Here is a 19,433-nt window from a genome sequence, read left to right as displayed (position 1 = left end):
TTGGTAGGTGATCAAATACTTATGTCATGCAATAAAATGCAAATTAATTATTTAAAAATCATACAATGTGATTTTCTGGATTTTTGTTTTAGATTCCATCTCTCACAGTTGATGTGTACCTATGATAAAGATTACAGACCTCTACATGCTTTGTAACATAGGAAAACCTGCAAAATCGGCAGTGTATCAAATACTTGTTCTCCCCACTGTAGCTAGCCTGATCCTAGACCAATTAATGTACATTTGAGTTTTTTCCCTGGCAATACATGCCTGATTCCACTAATGAACTCACAGTATCAACGTAGATAACTGGAACGGGGATATGAAAGGCTGTAATATGTTATAAATAACGGTTTTCCTACTTGAATCATTGTCTGTTACCGCGTTGTCCTTCTAGATCCACTGTCCGTGACGGAGATGTCTAACCAGATCCACTGTCCGTGACGGAGATGTCTAACCAGATCCACTGTCCGTGACGGAGATGTCTAACCAGATCCACTATTTGTGATTGAGATGTCCAACCAGATCCACTGTCTGTGATGGAGATATCCAACCAGATCCACTGTCTGTGATGGTGATGTCCCAGCCCTCCCCCATTACCCAAGGGTTATATGCTGAGCGTGATGCTGTGAATGGAGTAGGCCGGGATGCTGGAGTCAGTTTCCTCTCCGTTGACCCTGAAGATGACCTGGGTGGTGTTGGGGATGGTGGTGGTGGCACTCAGAGGCTTCCCGAGCCACCCGGGGGCTCCACGCCTATACATCTTCACTGTTACCTAGACGACCATGGGGAGGGGACCAGGAGGGTAGGGCAGGGGACCAGTGGGAGGGAACCAGGGGGGAGGGCAGGGGACGGGGACAAGGGAAGAGTTAGGCGAGTCAGCTTTAAGTAATCAGAGAAATTCAACTTATTAGAGAACAGGTCTGTGCACCTCCCATATGAAAGGTTTTTCATTACATAGGGGACGTTTTAAGATTTTACCTACTTTAACAAATATTATTAATATATGATGAAAATAAGGGAAGAAATGTATACATACTGTGTAATATATTACACCGTATATATGTACAAAACAATGTGGCATAGCCGTTAACAGTATAATTACTAACTATTATAATACTTGTTACCAACGTGGTTAATGATTATCATACTGGTTAAAAGGGGTTTAATTTTAACTTTAAAACTGAATGTTGTCATACACATGGGTCTGTTACATACAAAGTAGTGACGGTCGGTCTAGTATGGAGGTTAAGGTAAATCTTTGTCCGTCTGTGCCCACTCTCTCAGGGTCCTTAGGGGTCAGGACCCTGACTGTGACCTCTGACCTAAGGTCTAGACCTCTTCAGACAATCATGGCCTTCACCTCTGATCTCCAGCTATAGTCACAAGCTGTTGCTTCCTCGGTCTGGTGGGGTTGAGAAGGCGCACAGGTCGCGTGCGGCGCCGTTCGAAACATACAATGCCAGGGTTGCGAGTTTGATTCTGGCAGGGACCACTATATGAATACCGAATACATGCATAAAACACAACATGTAGAACAGAAGATTCCTTATATAGTGATTTAGTTGTTTTTTTCCTCCAGAGAAAAAGGGGAAACTGATTTGCAGAACAAAGGGATGATTATATTGATGATCAGTTTAACTAGGGTGGATAGATTTTCAGGCGACACCCCTATATTGTGACCTATACATTAAGGCCTAGCTGTCATGTTCTCATTGGTCATATCACAATTTTTTTTGTTTTAACACTGTATTAATGGAACTCACAATGCATTTACCACTTCTTTAAAATGGCCTATTCATTCATAGTAATAGCCCATCCTTTAACAAGATATACAAGTTCAGGTAATTGAAAGAACATCCATTTCAGAACAACACTTTTCTCCTTCATTGGTTATTTGTCTGCATCTGCCTGGTTTGAATGAACAACCATATTTAAAATGCCTCCTTCACATTGCTATTTTCTCCGGCTTTATCCCACCAAAAAGTAGACAATCTTTCAATTATTATCTGTCCTCCATGTCCTTTCATCTCTAAGTACTCCATCCATAAATGGTTCAGAAGCCTTTTAGTTAATGGCGAAGACAGAAGGAGGCCCGGAGAATCAGTCCGTGTCCATTGTGGACACAATAGGGCCTTCTAATTCAGCAAACATCAAAAGCTAGATAAGCACCATTCGCCACCAGGAGGCGGGGAGAAATACACTGTATGTGGGATTTAGGGACGCAGCTCCAAATGGCACCTTATTGCCTACTCAGGGGCCCATGGGGCTCCGGTCTGAAATAGTGCACTAACCGGCAAACAGGGCGCCGTGTAGGACAAAGCCACCGTCTGCCTCCGAACGTGATCACTTTAATGGTGCAGGTTAGACCGAGGACGAAGGCTTGGATAGAGCTGCACACTCTTCTCCTCCGAAAACTCTGGTTTGTGTATCCAAAGTATCCCTTAATAGCGCCCTATCGTCCGCTAGGCCTATTGCCTTAGCAGTAAACCACAGGTCCCTGCTCGATAGTAGTCCTTTGCAGTGTGCCGTTTTGGCCGCGGCCGGGGCAGAAAACATCTGCAGCGCACTGCCAACCCACTGGACTTCACGCCAACACCTGCAGCGCCTCGTCTGTTAACCTAATTATCAGGGAACAAAGGAACCCCCGCAATTTCCCGACCCATATCGCGCAGCCATTTACTTCAGACACAGCTACCACGTCCAGCCCTTTGGGGCTCGAGGGGAGACGAATAACCCCCCCCTCCCCCCACACGGCCGCCTGCATTTGCATTCTCTCAGGGTTGAAATTGAATACGGGCCGGTGCTTCAGTAGCGTCTGATCTACGCGTCGATGCCCCGAATGAGCGAATGTTCATTACTCTGGGCAGCCGGCAGTGAGTTAAAGAAACCTCTCCTGGACACTGAGAGCACAAGCAGACTCCAAACGATGGTGGACAACTCCCAGAGAACCCTGTTGGTTCTGGACGGAAGCAGTGTGCTATGTAGGGGCTAGGGCGCGACTTGGGACACGATCACTGTGAATGAAATCCCAGCCCGGCCTACCATAGCTGTTGGTCAGAAAACAGACTATTGAGTGTCAGACTGTGGCTGTTGATCTGGTAGACGCTTCGTCACTGAACTGGGGAGCATCACCGTATAATCCGGTCATTATGGCTGCTCCAACAGCCATAGGCTATATATTACAAAGCAGGGTCTGATTAGTTAGCTGGCGATAACCGATAAACATCTAAGAATTAAAATGTGTCAGGTTCATAAAGGCCGCTCACCTAATACACCTCTCTCGGCGTGTCAAGGAGACAACACAGAGACGATTTCAAGTTCATCTTTGAAGAAAAGAAACAAAATACTGCCGGGATATTCGGATGAGTTCGATCTCCTTCTTGGCAGTCTAAGGTCCTTTGGCAGCAGATAAGAATAGCATGCCTATTTGAGGTCATGTTGGCCAACGCGACAAAGCTTCGCAAGTCTGTTTCGAAATTCTTCCACAATCCACACATACCCAACTGAGTTTCCCTGGAAATACCCCGAATGAAATTGCTGCTCTCTGCACAGGGACTGCATGTACGGTTTACTAAAAACAATTCAGGTGTGGTGATTGGGGGATGACAGGTACGACCAACACAATCAGCCAGATCACATCAGTAGGAAACCAGTGGCAGCCCTGTTCCAGTTCTTTGAAAAATGATATCAGGCATTGTGTGATTTCATATTAGAAGAAGCGATACTCTACCGTTAAACGCCAGACACCCTCCTGGAGGGTTTTGGCGGAGTACGGGGTGAAGGGGGGGGGGGGGACGTGAAGGAAAGAATGTGGCGGGACCTCTGAATGTTTGGGTTTGTGTGTCGGGTGGGAGGAGAAAACGGGGGAGAGTTCTATATCGTCTGTGTCTGTCTATTTACAGACAGACACAGACGATATGGTGCGTGTTTGACGGAGCAAAGGGAGTTGTCGTAGCATGTTCCCTTTAGGTCAGGTGAAGGCCGAGGTAACTGAAGATGAAATGTGTCTGATCTCATCCCCAGTGGACAACAAGGCGTGTTGGCATCCCCTGAACTGTGCTGTAACTTCACAGACACAGATCTGGTGTCTGTCTCACCACTTACCAACACCTCTCTGCTTTGAATCTCCTGAACTGTGGATGCGTGAAGACACCTGTGAGTGTGTGTGTGTGTGTGTGTGTGTGTGTGTGTGTGTGTGTGTGAAATACTGCTGACACCACGCAATAGATGAATACTCAACTGGGATTGGCTGGAAAGGCATTCCCGAAGAGTACAGCAAAAAAACTGAAAGAGATATGGGACACCTCTGAGGTTGTCCTGACAATAGGTGTCGCCGTGCCTTGTACTTGTGGAATATTTAATACCCTGTTTGAACCCTGGTTCACTCCGAACGTGGGCCCTCTGCCAATGACAACCCCAGGCATGGAGGACTGGGCACAGGCTGTGGTGGTGACCCGGTTCTGTCCACTGTCCATCTACAGAGCCCTGGGAGCACCCAGCCGGTCCTGACAAGGAGAGAGGGGAGGAAGTACAGGGGAGACAGAGGACAGATGAAAGGGGGAGACAGAGGGAGAAGGAGAGAGAGAATGGGAGGAGAGAGAGAGAATGGGAGGAGAGACCTCAGGCATTCCACGGGCAGTCCAAAACCCTGAGGGTGGCGGGTGTCAAAAGTCGCCCCCTCCACCCCCCCTCCCCCCTCCCCCCTCTCAGTGTCAGGCGAAATGTCACGATGACATCACCTAACCCCCGCCCTCACATTTCACGAGGTTCACGCCCCCCCTCCCCATACCGCCGCGGACAGACGGACAGACAGCTCACTTTCCTTTGAGAGAAATGACTTACTGTTGTAAATGGCCGCTAGATAATGATCCATCTTCTCCGACGGAGAATGAAGATGACCTGTTGTCTACCCGAAGGGAATAGACGCTGATTTATGACCACAAGCTAACAACTAAACAACACTGACCCCTCTGTCCTCCTGAAGGGTGGCATTTATTACTGACCAGCTATTTTCTTAGACGGCCCCCAGTATTATACGAATGAGGATCATGATTAAGCCAACTGAATGAAAAGCCTAAAAGAGGGGAATCACCCCAACAGAGACGGTAGCTGACTGAAAACCGGATGACTTGAATTCTAGTGTTGTATATACCGATGCTATGGATGTAAATTAAAAAGGCTTGACTGCTCAGGCTTGGTCAGGTCTTTGTCACCGAGTCGGAGCTCAGCGATTGGCCAATTACCCAAATTCCACCTCACAGAGGGGCGTGTCCCAAACGGCACCATCCTCCCTGTGTAACGGCCTTGGGCTGAAGCAGCGTGCCGTGCGTGGAACGGGGCGCCAGGCGAGGCGCAGACTGACAGTCCGGGACAGAGCGAAGGGGGTGCCAGACAGGGTGGGAGAAGGCCTGTCACCTGGGGGGGGGGGGGGGTTTAGACGCGGAGGTGCCATGTTACCGGTGAACTCAGAGTGAGGCGTAACACCACACCAGGTAGGGAGAGGCCACTCGTCTTCGTTCACTCGTGTCCCACTAGACATAGGAATGATGAAGAGCACACCTATCCTGCAAAGAGTCAAACAGCCAATCAACCACAACCTGACCAAATCAACGAGAGTTCAGGTCACGGGATGGTTTTCAGGCAATTAGGAGGAGACATTAAGTCTCAGCTATTTTGAATATCAGGAATCTTCGACAGTCTTTCAGTGTGATGAGTTCCAAACTAAAACTTGTTTTCTGAACCGGGAAAAACATAACTGCCCCTTCAGCATTGGTTATTGTTTTGAGGAAATAAAAAACTTGTAATTCTAGAACATACTCTGCTATTCTATCATGCGTGCAATGTCAGAACAATTCTTGAAAAAAATTAATAAATAACAAAAATATTTCAAACATATGCTCCCGCTAACCACACCCGGAAGACATTAGAACTCCAGCTAGCAGCAATGACCATTTACATCCACTCACATGCAAGACACGGACCTGTTTACTTCACTTCCCTCAAAACACAAGTACATGTTCTGTGAAAGGTTATAATAGGAATCCCCCCCCCCCCCATCAACGGGGCTGTCTGGTTGTCTGGGCGACTTGACTCGAGAGGGCAGGGCAGAGCTCCGATCTGGGCCTGATTTAATTTGGCCCCTCACAAACATGTCTTGATGACATTAGCCTCGTTTCATAAGCTTACTGCCTCCCCCTGACTCCATTACAGAAAGCAAATGGGCACTAAAGACCATACTGATGCCGGGCGTTATTAAAGGTGATTATCCGAACAACAGACGACGGACCGAAGCGTTTACTAAATGGTTTTCCTGGGATTCAACAGGCCCCTTAACGGATGGAAGCAGCCTTCCGAATCCGAACCCAAACGGCCCCCCCGGTTTTTATCTGGTGCACTACTTTCAACCAGCGGCCACTGGAAATAGGGTGCCATTTGGGACACATGCGTGACCAGGACTACACAGATGGTCGCGGAGGAAACGACTGTAGGAAAATGTCGAGAGGGACGGCGTCACCGCGGAGTGCCGCTCTAACGCCGTGGCCCACAGGTCACCATGATATACAAGACCGCGGCCCTGGAATGTCTGCGGAGTATGTTGCGTGCACACTGGGAACACTCACGCACACGCGTGTATACTCACGCACACGCGTGATGCCTCTGCAGCCGCGAACCTTGTAGCTAATTTCATTACGGCCCGAATTATACATCCCACGCCTTCACAGATTCCAGGAAACCCGGTTTCCTCATTGGAAATGTAAAGACCTTCAAGGACGCATTCTTAAACATGTATTCAAATATATTAATGGCACATTCTGATTACAACTGGCGTATGTCACCGATTGCTAACCTCCGCGTTAAACACGCCGCACGACTCCCAAGGGGGCTTCAGAAGGACGGCTAGGGGGGTGGATTCACAGCGTGCAACCAGGGCCCATTGAGTCATCTTCAGATGCCTTTTGACAGATGTGGGATCCCACTACGAATCTCTTCACGTTGGCTTGAAGCCAGGAGGAGGTAATAGAATTACTAAGTTTAATCACCTGCAGTTACGAGGTGGCGTTTGTCAGGGGTCTTGTGCTGTCAGTGTGGGTGTAGGGTTAGCGTCTTAACCAGTTCATTACCGAGACCTGTGGGTTCTGCTGTACTAGGAGTCTTCTGTAATTGGATAGTTAGCTTTCACTCACACACACACAGAAAATTATTTCAAATCACTGCCTTTTCTATTGAAGTGCCATATTCCAATTACAAGAAACCTGAAAAATATGGAAATTTCCATCACAATTTCCATGTGTTGAAAAAATGTTTTTTCCCCAGGACATTCTTCAGGAAACTTTTTTTAAGTGAAGAGCAGAAAAATGGGCTCTTATAAAACTTCGGCTTGATACAACAATGGATAGGTTGAAATGTACATAACTAAAACTCCATTTACCTCCACCAGAGGACATAAGCAATCGGAGCGTTGTTTTCAGTCCAAAAATAAACACCTGCAATTACCTCTTCTGAAAGGTAAAAAGGTTTCTCTGAAATGGAATGGCCATTCATCTTTATACTTACGCTTAGAAAATGGCAAATGAAAATAAAAAGACAGCTTAGAGTTGAAATACCTATGGCAATGGTGTTTTTCTATATCCTTTCCTTACATGTATACTAGTATAACATGTAACACTAATGCTTGAAGTATATATAATTTATTGTTCTTACATTTACAGTTCCAATCAAAAGATCGGACACACCCATTCACTTGACTGGGTAAATGTGTCCAAACCTTTGACTGGTATTGTATTCACACACCTATTCACTTGACTAGGTAAATGTGTCCAAACCTTTGACTGGGTCAGTATACACACACACATTCACTGGAATCCCAGTGTTCAGCCAATCATAATACTTTACCCTGGATTTGGTTTTCTGGTGAAAATGAATTGACTGTATACACCGATGTGCCAAAACATTATGACCACCTGGCTAATATCTTGATGGTCCTCAACGTGTTGTCACAACAGCAGCGACCCGCTGAAGCATGGACTCCACAAGACCTCTGAAGGTGTCCTGTTGTTATCAGGCACCAATACATCAGCAGCAGATCCTTCAAGTCCTATAAGTTGCGATGTAGAGCCGCCGTGGATTGGACTTGTTGGTCCAGCACATCCCACAGATGCTCAATTGGATTGAAATCAGGGGAATTTGAAGGCCAAGTCAACACCTTGAACTCTTCATCATGTTCCTCAAACTGTTCCTGAACAAACTGTTCCTGAACAAACTGTCCCTGAACAAACTGTCCCTGAACAAACTGTCCCTGAACAAACTGTTCCTGCAGTGTGGCAGGGGCGCATTATCCTGCTGAAAGAGGCCGCTGCCATCAGGGAATACCATTACCATGAAGGGGAGAACCTGGTCTGCAACAATGTTTAGGTAGGTGGTACGTGTCTAATTGCCATCCACATGAATGCCCGGACCCAGGGTTTCCCAGCAGAACATTGCCCAGAGCATCACACTCCCTCCACCGGCTTATCGCCTACCCACAGTGCATCCTGGTGCCATGACTTCCCCTGGTAAACGGCGCACATGGGCACCCAACACCCTGTCGCCGGTTTGTGGTTTGTCTCTCCCTAAACCAGACGGTAGGCACTCAGCACTCCTGGACGGGAGCACCCCACGAGCCTTCCTCGTTTAGTAGATGACCCAGTCGTCTGACCATAACAATATGGCCCTAGTCATATTAAGTCGGTAAGGTCTTTACTCCTGCCCATTTCTTCTGCAACACTGACTACAAGAACTGATTGTTCGCTAATCTAGTCTACCCAGACCTGGACATGTGCCCTCGTTAGGAGATGATCAACGTTATTTGCTTCACCTGTGAGTGGTCATAATGTTTTGGCTCATCAGTGTACATTCACATTAATGGCCCTTCATTTATTTATTTTTGAAGGAAAAGGGCAGCTGTATTCTCCAAGCAGCCGGGATTCACATTTCAGAGTCAGCAAATGACAATTTCCAGCTAGCGACCTATTGTTGCACCTCCATTCATTGCAAACACAAAGAGCTGGGAGCTGCTGCTCCTTTGCTTCTCCGGGCCTCTTCAGAGGCAGGCGGACGCCCTGCGAGGTCTTGGTACAAGACGGCACTGTCCATTCCAGGCATGGACAAGCAGTCGCGTGTCGTCCTGGAGACAGTGGTGCAGAGAAGAACGAGAAACGCCTGTTAATGAGGCTGAATCTGTGGAATCTACCGGCCTGCTCAGCTAGACAAAATCTCTCTGGGCAACAAGCGTTGATTATGTCTTTCTGTTATCATAACAGCCTCCACCTCCAAACCCTGTAGTAAAGCCTCTGTCTCCAAACCAGCTAACATAACAGCCTCCACCTCAAACCATGTATTCATAACAGCTTCCACCACCTCCAACCTTGTATTCCTAACAGCCTCCACCACCTCCAACCACGTATTCATAACAGCCCCTCTCCACCACCTCCAACCATGTATTCATAACAGCCTACACCACCTCCAACCACATATTCATAACAGCCTACACCACCTCCAACCACGTACTCATAACAGCCTACACCACCTCCAACCGTGTATTCATAACAGCCTACACCACCTCCAACCACGTATTCATAACAGCCCCTCTCCACCACCAACCGTGTATTCATAACAGCCCCTCTCCACCACCTCCAACCATGTATTCATAACAGCCTACACTACCTGCAACCGTGTATTCATAACAGCCTACACCACCTCCAACCGTGTATTCATAACAGCCTACACCACCTCCAACCGTGTATTCATAACAGCCTACACCACCTCCAACTGTGTATTCATAACAGCCCCTACTCCACAGCCAACAGCCCCTACTCCACAGCCAACGTGTATTCATAACAGCCCCTCTCCACCTCCAACGTGTATTCATAACAGCCCCTACTCCACCTCCAACTTGTATGCTCCATACAGAGCTCTAAATGACTGAACGGAATGGATGTCCTGCTTCCATTCACCAGCCAACAGAACCATTGTGTGGGCAGCCGCTTAGAAGTGTAGCCAAGGAACTGAAACGGCCACCTAACACCCTGACTTGGACGGTGAGGACGCTGCCCGTTTTCTGCTGGAGCATCATCCACACGCAGCTCCCAGAGTCACTACCTGGGGTGAATGGGGAAACGCAGGCATGGCAGGTCAGTGGAGGAGCAGGTCTCCTGTACGGAGGAGAAGGAGGTAACGGAGGTCATCGGTTGTGTAAGCTTGCCCTCACCGCATGCATGTTCAACTGGAAAAGGGGGTACCTTTTTAAATATAGAAAAATACAGAAATAATAAAAAAAAAATAGAATGTTCAATAAGAATAGGATTACGCCTCTGATGTGGTTGTAAGTTGAACTGCAAGTGTGCGTGCGTACGCACGCACGCACGCGCACACACCTGTAATTACTACTCAATCCATACAAATTGAATGAAGCAAGAACAGCGGTCTAAGAATATAGATCATAATTAATAAATGGCGGCCACTCCGATCCATCATACTCCACTCTGGGGTCTGAGGGTCCTCTGCCACACCTCTTTATTAGTGGAACAGAACAGACAGACCCGCAGAAAACACAACCAGAATTCCCCACAGACTGTAGTGCTGTATATGGATCTGGGTTGTGTTCAGTAGAAAGAAAAGACTGTAACAGAGTGAAACAGCGAGGCATTATCCCCCCTATTATTGTCCGTTTGTGTTTAGGAGTATTTTGTTACAGAATATTCTAAATGAACAAAACGCTGCTGCCAACTAACCCTTTTTTTCCTGAACAGAGGCCCGAAGTAACACTGAAAATGACAGGTCGCGTCGACATCAGAGAGCCTGACTGCGTGTTTACAGTACTAGCGACAAATCAAAGACCTGCCGGCCTAACAGAAAGATCTGGGGTCTGAAAACGTGTCTGGGGAAAGATCGGGTATCTCACTCTGCCCTAACTCGAGCCTCCCTCAGCATCTGTTCCAAACCACCCAAGAGCTGCAGTGTGCTGTTAGGCCTTCAGGATGGAAACGCAGAAAGACTATGAAGGTTCCCAGAAGGATGAGCGGTTTGTATCATATAAGCCTGTTACTGTACATGATGAGAGTTCTCCCCATTGCCGGTCATCCAGTAGGCCAGCAGCTGGCCTGACAGCTAGAGAATCTGACCAGTAACCAAAAGGGGAAAACAGAAATCGGTGTGTGTTTCTCTCCCTGAGCAAGACAGTTAACCCCCTACTGCTATAATTTAGAAAGTTCGGGTTAAAAGCAGAAGTCAAATTTGAATTGGACCTTGCATTGAGGCATTGAGAACTTAACATTTCAATCTGGAGTACAGGGGTGTCCACCGGAAGATGTGTTCAAGCATGGATGTAATATTTGTAGGGCATCCACTACCTTAATATAGTCAAATGGGTGGGCCTTCCAACTTCATTGGCACATCCCTTGGTTGGAGTGGTTTGATCACTCCCAAAAACAGGTCATCAGGAGGAATCAGCCAATCTGATACATTTAAAAAAAAAAAAAAAAAAATACATCATGGAGATGGCACCAGGAGCGTTGCCCATGTTGGCTAAGTTGCCATACTGGTGCAGCTACCGAGATGAGACATCTATCCATCTCTATGGGTTCATTGTTTACACAGCAGTTGGTCCAGATACTGAGCAAGCTGCGCTGCCTTTTGCAGAATGGAACTAAACACAGCGGTTAATTAAATAAGAATAACAGGGGATTCAAATGGAAAAGCTTTTCATTGCTGTTTACATTATCAACGTAAATGTATTATGATGATATGATATTACTACAGACGTCTAGCTCCTCTACGGTCTGTCAAGGCTAATAAAATTACAATATTTAAAAGGAGCACCAGCCGTTCATTTACAGAATGTAAAAAAAAATAAAAAATAAAAGATTCGATTTCCTAAGTGGCTCTGCAACAAGACTAGCAGTGAGAAACATCAATGAAGAAATGTATTTTCTTTTTGCATTTCCATCCATTTCACAGATACCCGGCGGGATCATGGGTGAAGAGAGTTGAGGAAGCATCGTGAGGACGTGTCACTGCACAGGGACAACCTATGTAACCTTTTATACAAGTGTCATGTTGCGTTGTGGGATACGGTTGGCGTGTGTGCGTGCGTACGTGCGTGCGTGCGAGGGCTGCCTTATGGTTCTTGATTGAGTGCCTTTCAGCCAACATTTACAAATATTTTTTTTTTTTGAAAATAACATGTTGTTACACAGCGAATCCCCCTGAGCATGACTAGGGCCCCCTGGAGGACAGCATATGACGAAGAGGTTGTTTTGAATTGAAAACTGATAGGAAGGCCATGTTTAGTGTGTGTGTGTGTGTGTGTATCAGGGGCTCTAGAGATTGGTGTTCATCTGTAACGGATGCCCGGTTAGTTCAACCTACCGGACCTCATTCTGTGACCTTGACTTCCCTCCAATAATCTATATAAACTACAATCATTTATTTTTTAGGACACTTTTTGATAATTCACTGTAAAATGTAATAAAGTTGTCTTGTATTTCACCCACTTCGGAAACCTGAATACATAAAATAGAAATATTGAACATAATTTGTAAGTAACTCCCTATGCTACCAAATTAGGAAATGCTGTGAGATATTTTTAAACCAACCCCCCCCCCCCCCACCCTTCCCAACATCATAATATCCAGTTGTATCTACAGCCCTCTTAAATCGCGAAAACGCCCACCTTACCCAGGAGAGTTGAAGATCGTGGCAAGCCTTCCTCCTTCACATAGGTCAGCGCACGTGATGGAACACTCCCTCACCTGACAGTCTCATTTCCTTTCGCAGGTGAGTTAGTTGCTACACTGCAACGAGACCTTCCCCTCCCCTGACAATTTGCATCGTCCAAATGGTTATCCAGCCGTTCGTCTGTTTGGGCCACAGGCAACCCAGAGTATGGTGGTCAACCTGGCGCTACGACAGAGTGCCTTAGACACATTGTGGTTGGCCTTGTGTGAATTTCATAGCTGGACGGTACATAAGTGCTTCTAAGCTGTCTGCCAGTGTGCCTATCCGCCTCAATCTAATACCAACTGGAGAATACAGCATATTTACTTAATTAGGCCAATCAATTAAACATGTTTCCCTGAAAAGAAAACAGCAACTCAAACATCCCCAAACATCTACCAATTAAAAAGCAAGGCAGGTTGAGCATATTAGAATCCAGGTTTTAGACAGCGGCTTTTACATGTAATTACCTCCTGTTACAATCAACTGTGTTCAGCTAATGAGCGTCTTAGCGCTGAGCGAGGGAGAATGAAAGAGAGTGAGAGAAAGAGTGAGAGGCCAGTAAGTGAGTAATTAACACTCAGAAAGCCAACGTTAATGGGACAGATCTGAGAAATGATCTACGCACGTTGGCGAGGGGGAAGTGAACGTGGAGGAAGGGGAGGGGTTTGGTTGGGGGTTCCAGACCACTGCAAAGCTCTTAAACTGTAAATCATGTGACCGTTGTCTTGGTCGTGTCTTAACCGCAAAGCTTCGATCAGAGCTGCTTGAAAAAGTCAATACTGAGACCCCCAGGGAGGACTGGGTTAAATTGAACCAGTAAGTTACCCTGGGCAGTCTTCAGATCCATCTTTTCAACTCTTATTATGAAATATGTGCGGTTTACTGACTTGTTTCTTTACAATAGTATTTATTAAAGGATCAGTCTATAAAGAGATAGGGTTTGCAATATTACTAGAATTTTTCAAAACTCCTATGGTTTTCCAAAATTCCCATTTGGAAGATTACAGATTCCCAGCATATTCTGTGTCTGTTTTTGTTGAATTGTTGTAACACTGAATCTGGGAATTTGGGGAAAGTTATCTGAATTTTGCAACCCTGCTCTTTGCAGAACTCTGTAGTAACAGTGTCCTCTGCTGGCAGCTTAAGGTTATATTTCTTACCTTCTATACCATAAAGCCATATTCCTGTAATTCTAGAGACAAACTGCTACACTGAGTACAGCATCCATAAAAGTGAACATAACATCACTGTCATAACCCACGTCCTGCTATACAATGCTATAACCCACGTCCTACCACACAACGCTATAACCCACGTCCTACCACACAACGCTATAACCCACGTCCTACCACACAACGCTATAACCCATGTCCTACCACACAACGCTATAACCCACGTCCTACCACACAACGCTATAACCCACGTCCTAGTACACAACGCTATAACCCACGTCCTAGTACACAACGCTATAACCCACGTCCTAGTACACAACGCTATAACCCACGTCCTAGTACACAACGCTATAACCCACGTCCTACTACACAACGCTATAACCCACGCCCTACTGCAGGCTGTGTATTGGGTAATCCCCTAGACCTATTCAAGGAGTCATAGAGGCCGTGTAGAACAATGACAGACGCCTGCACGCTCCTGTTGCCAGGCGTCGCTGATGCCAGAGATACTACAGTGCCAGGACAGGTGTCATTTTACGTTTCGGGTGGCCACGCGTGCTGCGTCTGAGCAGGGGGGGATGGGAGTCGTTGTGTGCCGGTTGCCATGGTGATCACGGTGGGCGAATGAACTGACGCTAACCTGAGGGGCGTGTCCCAGCAGAGCCCACAGCGAATCAGCAGACAGGGTTTTGATCTTGGAGAACTTCATGACGTCGGTCTCCCGGCGGTTCAGGGCGATGTAAGGACAGGTCTGGTAGTCACCCTTCAAACCAACACAGACAGACATCATTAAACGGCACACGCTTCAGCCTCAATTACCAGACATGAACACTGTAGGTCATCTTTTGTTGGTGAATAAATAGTTGTATCCATATAAAATGTTTTGCAAACTATTCTGACATGAGGCTAAGCATTTAAAATTAAAATAAACACATTTTCAACACAATTAAAACCATAAAAAGAGAAAACCGATGTTCCTCTGGGAAAACAAACCCAGTACACTTATTTGAACCAATCAAGGGGAAGGTAACTGTAAAGGTTGACACCTTGAGCTCCTCTCCTCCATGTAGTCTGAGCAGGTCCCAGGTGCCCATCCTCCTCAAGACCTCAGTCACCTCCCCCATCTGACGGTATGACAGGTGACCTGTGATGACGTTCCAATTCATTACAGCCGCTTCCCTTCATTTGAGCCATCTATCTCACTCCACAATGACAATTAATCATAATAATAATCTATTATTTTTAACATTATTATTAAATTCCGGTTAGTGCATGCAGATTTGCCTACCGGTTCTTAGTTTACTTATTTTGATTCTGAGGCTACAACTCCTTCTGTGACAACCCACAGCAATGTTGTTAATAAAATGTTTAGAGACTCACACTGACCACCACTCACCAGACAGCCAGGCAGGAGTGAGAGCGTCTGACATCCATGTGATGTAGCCTTCCCTGAAGGAGCGCAGGAAAGCCTCCAACTGACTGTGGACGATAAGCTCCCTCCTCTTCCTCAGCTCTTCATCCAGCTGGCATTCTGGGGCGAGGAAGACTACCCTTGGGTGGAAGAGCTTCTGATGCACAGCCACACCGTTTCTCCTCATGTGCTGCCACAGGTTGGCGGTCTTGGTCTGGAGAAGGGATTGACATTGTTCTCTGCACGATGATACATAATATACTGGTTGATTAACGTGTCTCCTACAAAAACAAAACCACACACATATACCTATACACATACCTATACCCATATGTATACCCATACATAAACCTATACCCATATTTATACCCATACCTATACATAAACCTATATCCATTTTTATACCCATACATAAACCTATACCCATATTTATACCCATACCTATACATAAACCTATATCCATTTTTATACCCATACATAAACCTATACCCATATTTATACCCATACCTATACATAAACCTATACCCATATTTATACCCATACATAAACCTATACCCATATTTTTACCCATACCTATACATAAACCTATATCCATTTTTATACCCATACATAAACCTATACCCATATTTATACCCATACCTATACATAAACCTATACCCATATTTATACCCATACCTATACATAAACCTATATCCATTTTTATACCCATACATAAACCTATACCCATATTTATACCTATACATAAACCTATATCCATTTTTATACCCATACATAAACCTATACCCATATTTATACCCATACATAAACCTATACCCATATTTTTACCCATACCTATACATAAACCTATATCCATTTTTATACCCATACATAAACCTATACCCATATTTATACCCATACCTATACATAAACCTATACCCATATTTATACCCATACCTATACATAAACCTATATCCATTTTTATACCCATACATAAACCTATACCCATATTTATACCTATACCTATACATAAACCTATATCCATTTTTATACCCATACATAAACCTATACCCATATTTATACCCATACCTATACATAAACCTATACTCATATTTATACCCATACCTATACATAAACCTATATCCATTTTTATACCCATACATAAACCTATACCCATATTTATACCTATACCTATACATACACTCCATACATACTTGCAGTTTTCTAATGTTCAACAAAATTATTTGACCACAAAAAGGTTCCTACGAGTCACTCAACACGCAACAAACAACAACAGAAATGAGACCACGACAACCGAGAAATGCAGTGCAGGATCTCCAGGGAACATCCAGGTGTTGTCCAGGGGTTGTGAAAGAACGTGATGAAAGATTTGGGACAAGCACATTGGTAAAGCACGTGGTGGGTGCCCAGCTTAACACGACAGAAGAAACTGCTCAGTGAACCAAACGCCTTCCCAAAGCAGAGGCCTTTTGATGTTAACGGCTGTAAATGTGCTTCTAAAGGGGAAATCGGGTGCCCAAAAAACACAGCATTTTCATCCCAGGGCTGGACATCCCTCCTTTCCACCCACTAGATCCTGCACTGGGGCAGAGCTTGGAGGTGGAGAGACGGCTTTGGAATGACAGAAAATGCTATCAAATGGCATCAGCTGTAGTCAGTTTCAAGCTTTCTAAATGACACCATTAGCCTATGATACTGATTCAACAAGATTAGTAGATACGTGCAATAAACATTTTCGACCAGAAAAAAAAAGTGTACCGTATTTACCGTGATTGCCTCCAGGGGGTCAGCCACCTGCTCTACAGAGGTATTGGTGAGACTTGGGTTTTCTTGTTTGAGCAAGACGTGCCAGTGCTGCTTCTGTGCGGACACCGTTCCTCTCCATGTCTTTACGTCGACACAGAACACCCCGTGGCCTTGTAAGAGAGACAGGCGGCGGTTACACAGGAAGCCAACTTCTGATCATAAAAAAAGATATGCGTAAACACTGGGGGTGCTGGGGGGAAGGGTCAGAAATGGACTGTGGGAGGCGAGACGGTTTTGGGAAGGGGCTGTAATGAACGGCCAGTTCAGAAGCGCGGCGGGGCTGAGATTTAGTGTGTCAGGGAACCCGGTCAGAATGGTCTGTCATCCGGCCACACATGACAAACCCAGTGAAGTCCACGTTACATCTCTGCTCGACTGGTCACCTGTGAGGATGATGAGGTTGATATCATCTTCTTTGGTGTTCGGAAACTCAGTCGGAATACGAAGGTTGCAGAAAATATGTTCTTTTTTCAGCCCACCAATTTTCCTAGGAAAAGAGAGGTGTGTCGGTGTCACAATGGCAAAGGCAGAAAGTCTACTCATTCAATCACATTAAAGCGCTTCATTAAACAAAACAAAAAGGGAGGAATTGTCTAATTTGTACAATATTTTTATATACATTTGGTAAATAAAACTTCATTTCAACTAACCAAATGAACAAGCAGGCTTTATTTTCATTTTTAAATTGTCACTTCTTGCCTAATATATCACTGCGTGCATCTCCAAAGTATATACAGAAATAATTGTGTCTTTTAGATCAATGCCACATAACTATATAGCCACTCCCACTACGGCCAACACGGAAAAATGTGTTGCCAAGATTAATTTGACATACGACATTCCTACCTGACTGTGCTCAGGGCATTCTGATCAATTGCACAGAGGAAACCGCGAGCGAGAAAAGAAAAAAAGTGTCCGGAGTGTGCTAATTGGCTAATGTGTCCGTCGGCCGGTTAAAGTTAAACAAATCGGAACATCTTCAGGCCTAGAGTTGACTTCGGCCTACCTGACATCCTGGATAATGTCCTGTATTGTTGTAGTTGGGTGCGTAGGCCTGTGCTCCCCTATGGCACCATTTGAAGTAGCACTGAGTCCCGAGGATAAGTGGAACTGCGCCAGCCAACTTCCAAGCTCAAACATTCTTCTTGTGGATCTGGAAAACCACCCAAACTTCATAATAACCAGGACAATTTGTATAGGTGGACGGGGTACAGCTGTTTGTGTTGTGTTATGGCTTTGGGGTAACTTCACTGGACAGTAAACGCTAATTAATTAAAACTAAAGCAGTAGGCAGCATACTACAAACAACATCATTCAATTTAGTGTTTTTAATTTACATTACAGTTGCTATAATATCAACAAACGTGCTTGGTCGAGAGAAACACTGAAATATGAACTTGACCGAATTGACACCAACTCCAACCCTACCCCAAAGACAAAAGCAAGCCACCGCACTATAAGAGAATTGCTAACGCTACCTTTAGAACTAAAAACAAACACATACATCAAGATCTTACTTAAACCAGAGAAAGATGAAAACAGGAATCCGTATTATAGCGGAAGAGGCACACGATATACTTTAAACCCGGCGAGATGCAATGAAATAAAACCCAGGAACGGTGTTTCACAACCGTTGCTCCTCTGAGCGTCAGTCAAATCCTAGAAGATGTAAACAACAAACCACGTGGAGCGTCGGATTTCTCCCAGGAAAATGTGACGTCAGCCTTAACGTCATTTGGGAGCACTTGTTATGCTTGCTTTATGCGCTAACAATTGTGAAGGGTTACATCCGACATGTGTTGTATTCAAAAACGTTTGCAAAACGGATTAGTGAAAAGGTAGAAGGTCAGTGGTAAAAGGTCAAGCGTCAGAAACCATCACAACAAAATGTATTGAGTGACCTGAATTGGTAGTCCCAGTCAAATATTCCACTGGGAACTGAGCTTCTGATACACAAAGAGAAACTCAAATAAATAATCAAATAAAATCATGTAATTATTATATGCATTTAAACAGTGTCAACCGAGGTAGGTCTCGGGGGCTTTTATTTCAACGTAGCCCGAATGAAACCAAATCCCATGATTCCATGTATAGTTTAGGCCGAAGTCGGTGCCTGATCTCAGATCAGTGTGGAAAATGATCTCACAGTCAGTGAGTCATTCTCATCGCCATGCTTGGTGACTGTGGAGAGATGCACTTGTGTCTGTACCAGAAGAGCATACCCGGTCAAACAAACAAGTAATCTGATCTAACATACTGCCTGTGTAAACTGAGTTCAACTACAGGAG

The 19,433-nt window shown here is 45.3% G+C and overlaps 1 protein-coding gene across 3 annotated transcripts; it reads right to left on the bottom strand.

The window, feature by feature from the left end:
* Positions 1–175: 175 nt before the first annotated feature.
* On the bottom strand, positions 176–18,788 carry si:zfos-911d5.4. 3 transcript variants are annotated; one of them, XM_010868906.3, is made up of 8 exons: positions 18,650–18,787; positions 18,152–18,298; positions 17,529–17,632; positions 17,107–17,255; positions 15,328–15,556; positions 14,978–15,075; positions 14,572–14,694; positions 176–775 (listed from the first exon to the last, which is right to left on the bottom strand). In XM_010868906.3, the coding sequence occupies exons 2-8, from the start codon at positions 18,283–18,285 to the stop codon at positions 608–610; spliced, it is 1,005 nt and encodes a 334-aa protein (XP_010867208.2). In that variant the 5' UTR covers positions 18,286–18,298; positions 18,650–18,787; the 3' UTR covers positions 176–607. The 3 variants fall into 3 exon arrangements, with proteins under 3 accessions (XP_010867208.2, XP_010867216.2, XP_019902630.2); XM_010868914.3 differs by having other exon boundaries at positions 18,663–18,786; XM_020047071.3 differs by lacking the exon at positions 176–775 and adding an exon at positions 11,004–11,495 and having other exon boundaries at positions 18,663–18,788.
* Between the last annotated feature and the right edge of the window lie 645 nt (positions 18,789–19,433).

This window comes from Esox lucius, chromosome 6, assembly GCF_011004845.1.
Source record: "Esox lucius isolate fEsoLuc1 chromosome 6, fEsoLuc1.pri, whole genome shotgun sequence".
NCBI lineage: Eukaryota > Metazoa > Chordata > Actinopteri > Esociformes > Esocidae > Esox > Esox lucius.
Note: the sequence above shows the minus strand (reverse complement) of the source record. Positions and strands in the feature narration are given on the sequence as shown.

What these genes read in the sequence shown, in the direction of transcription:
- si:zfos-911d5.4 (XM_010868906.3), bottom strand. Translation starts at nt 18,285, where the DNA reads ATGTTTGAGCTTGGAAGTTGGCTGGCGCAGTTCCACTTATCCTCGGGA. An exon ending in CAACCTCATCATCCTCACAG is followed by an intron (nt 17,256 to 17,528) that starts GTGACCAGTCGA and finishes CTCTCTTACAAG; the next exon opens with GCCACGGGGTGTTCTGTGTC. An exon ending in ATGGAGGAGAGGAGCTCAAG is followed by an intron (nt 14,695 to 14,977) that starts GTGTCAACCTTT and finishes GTTGGTTTGAAG; the next exon opens with GGTGACTACCAGACCTGTCC.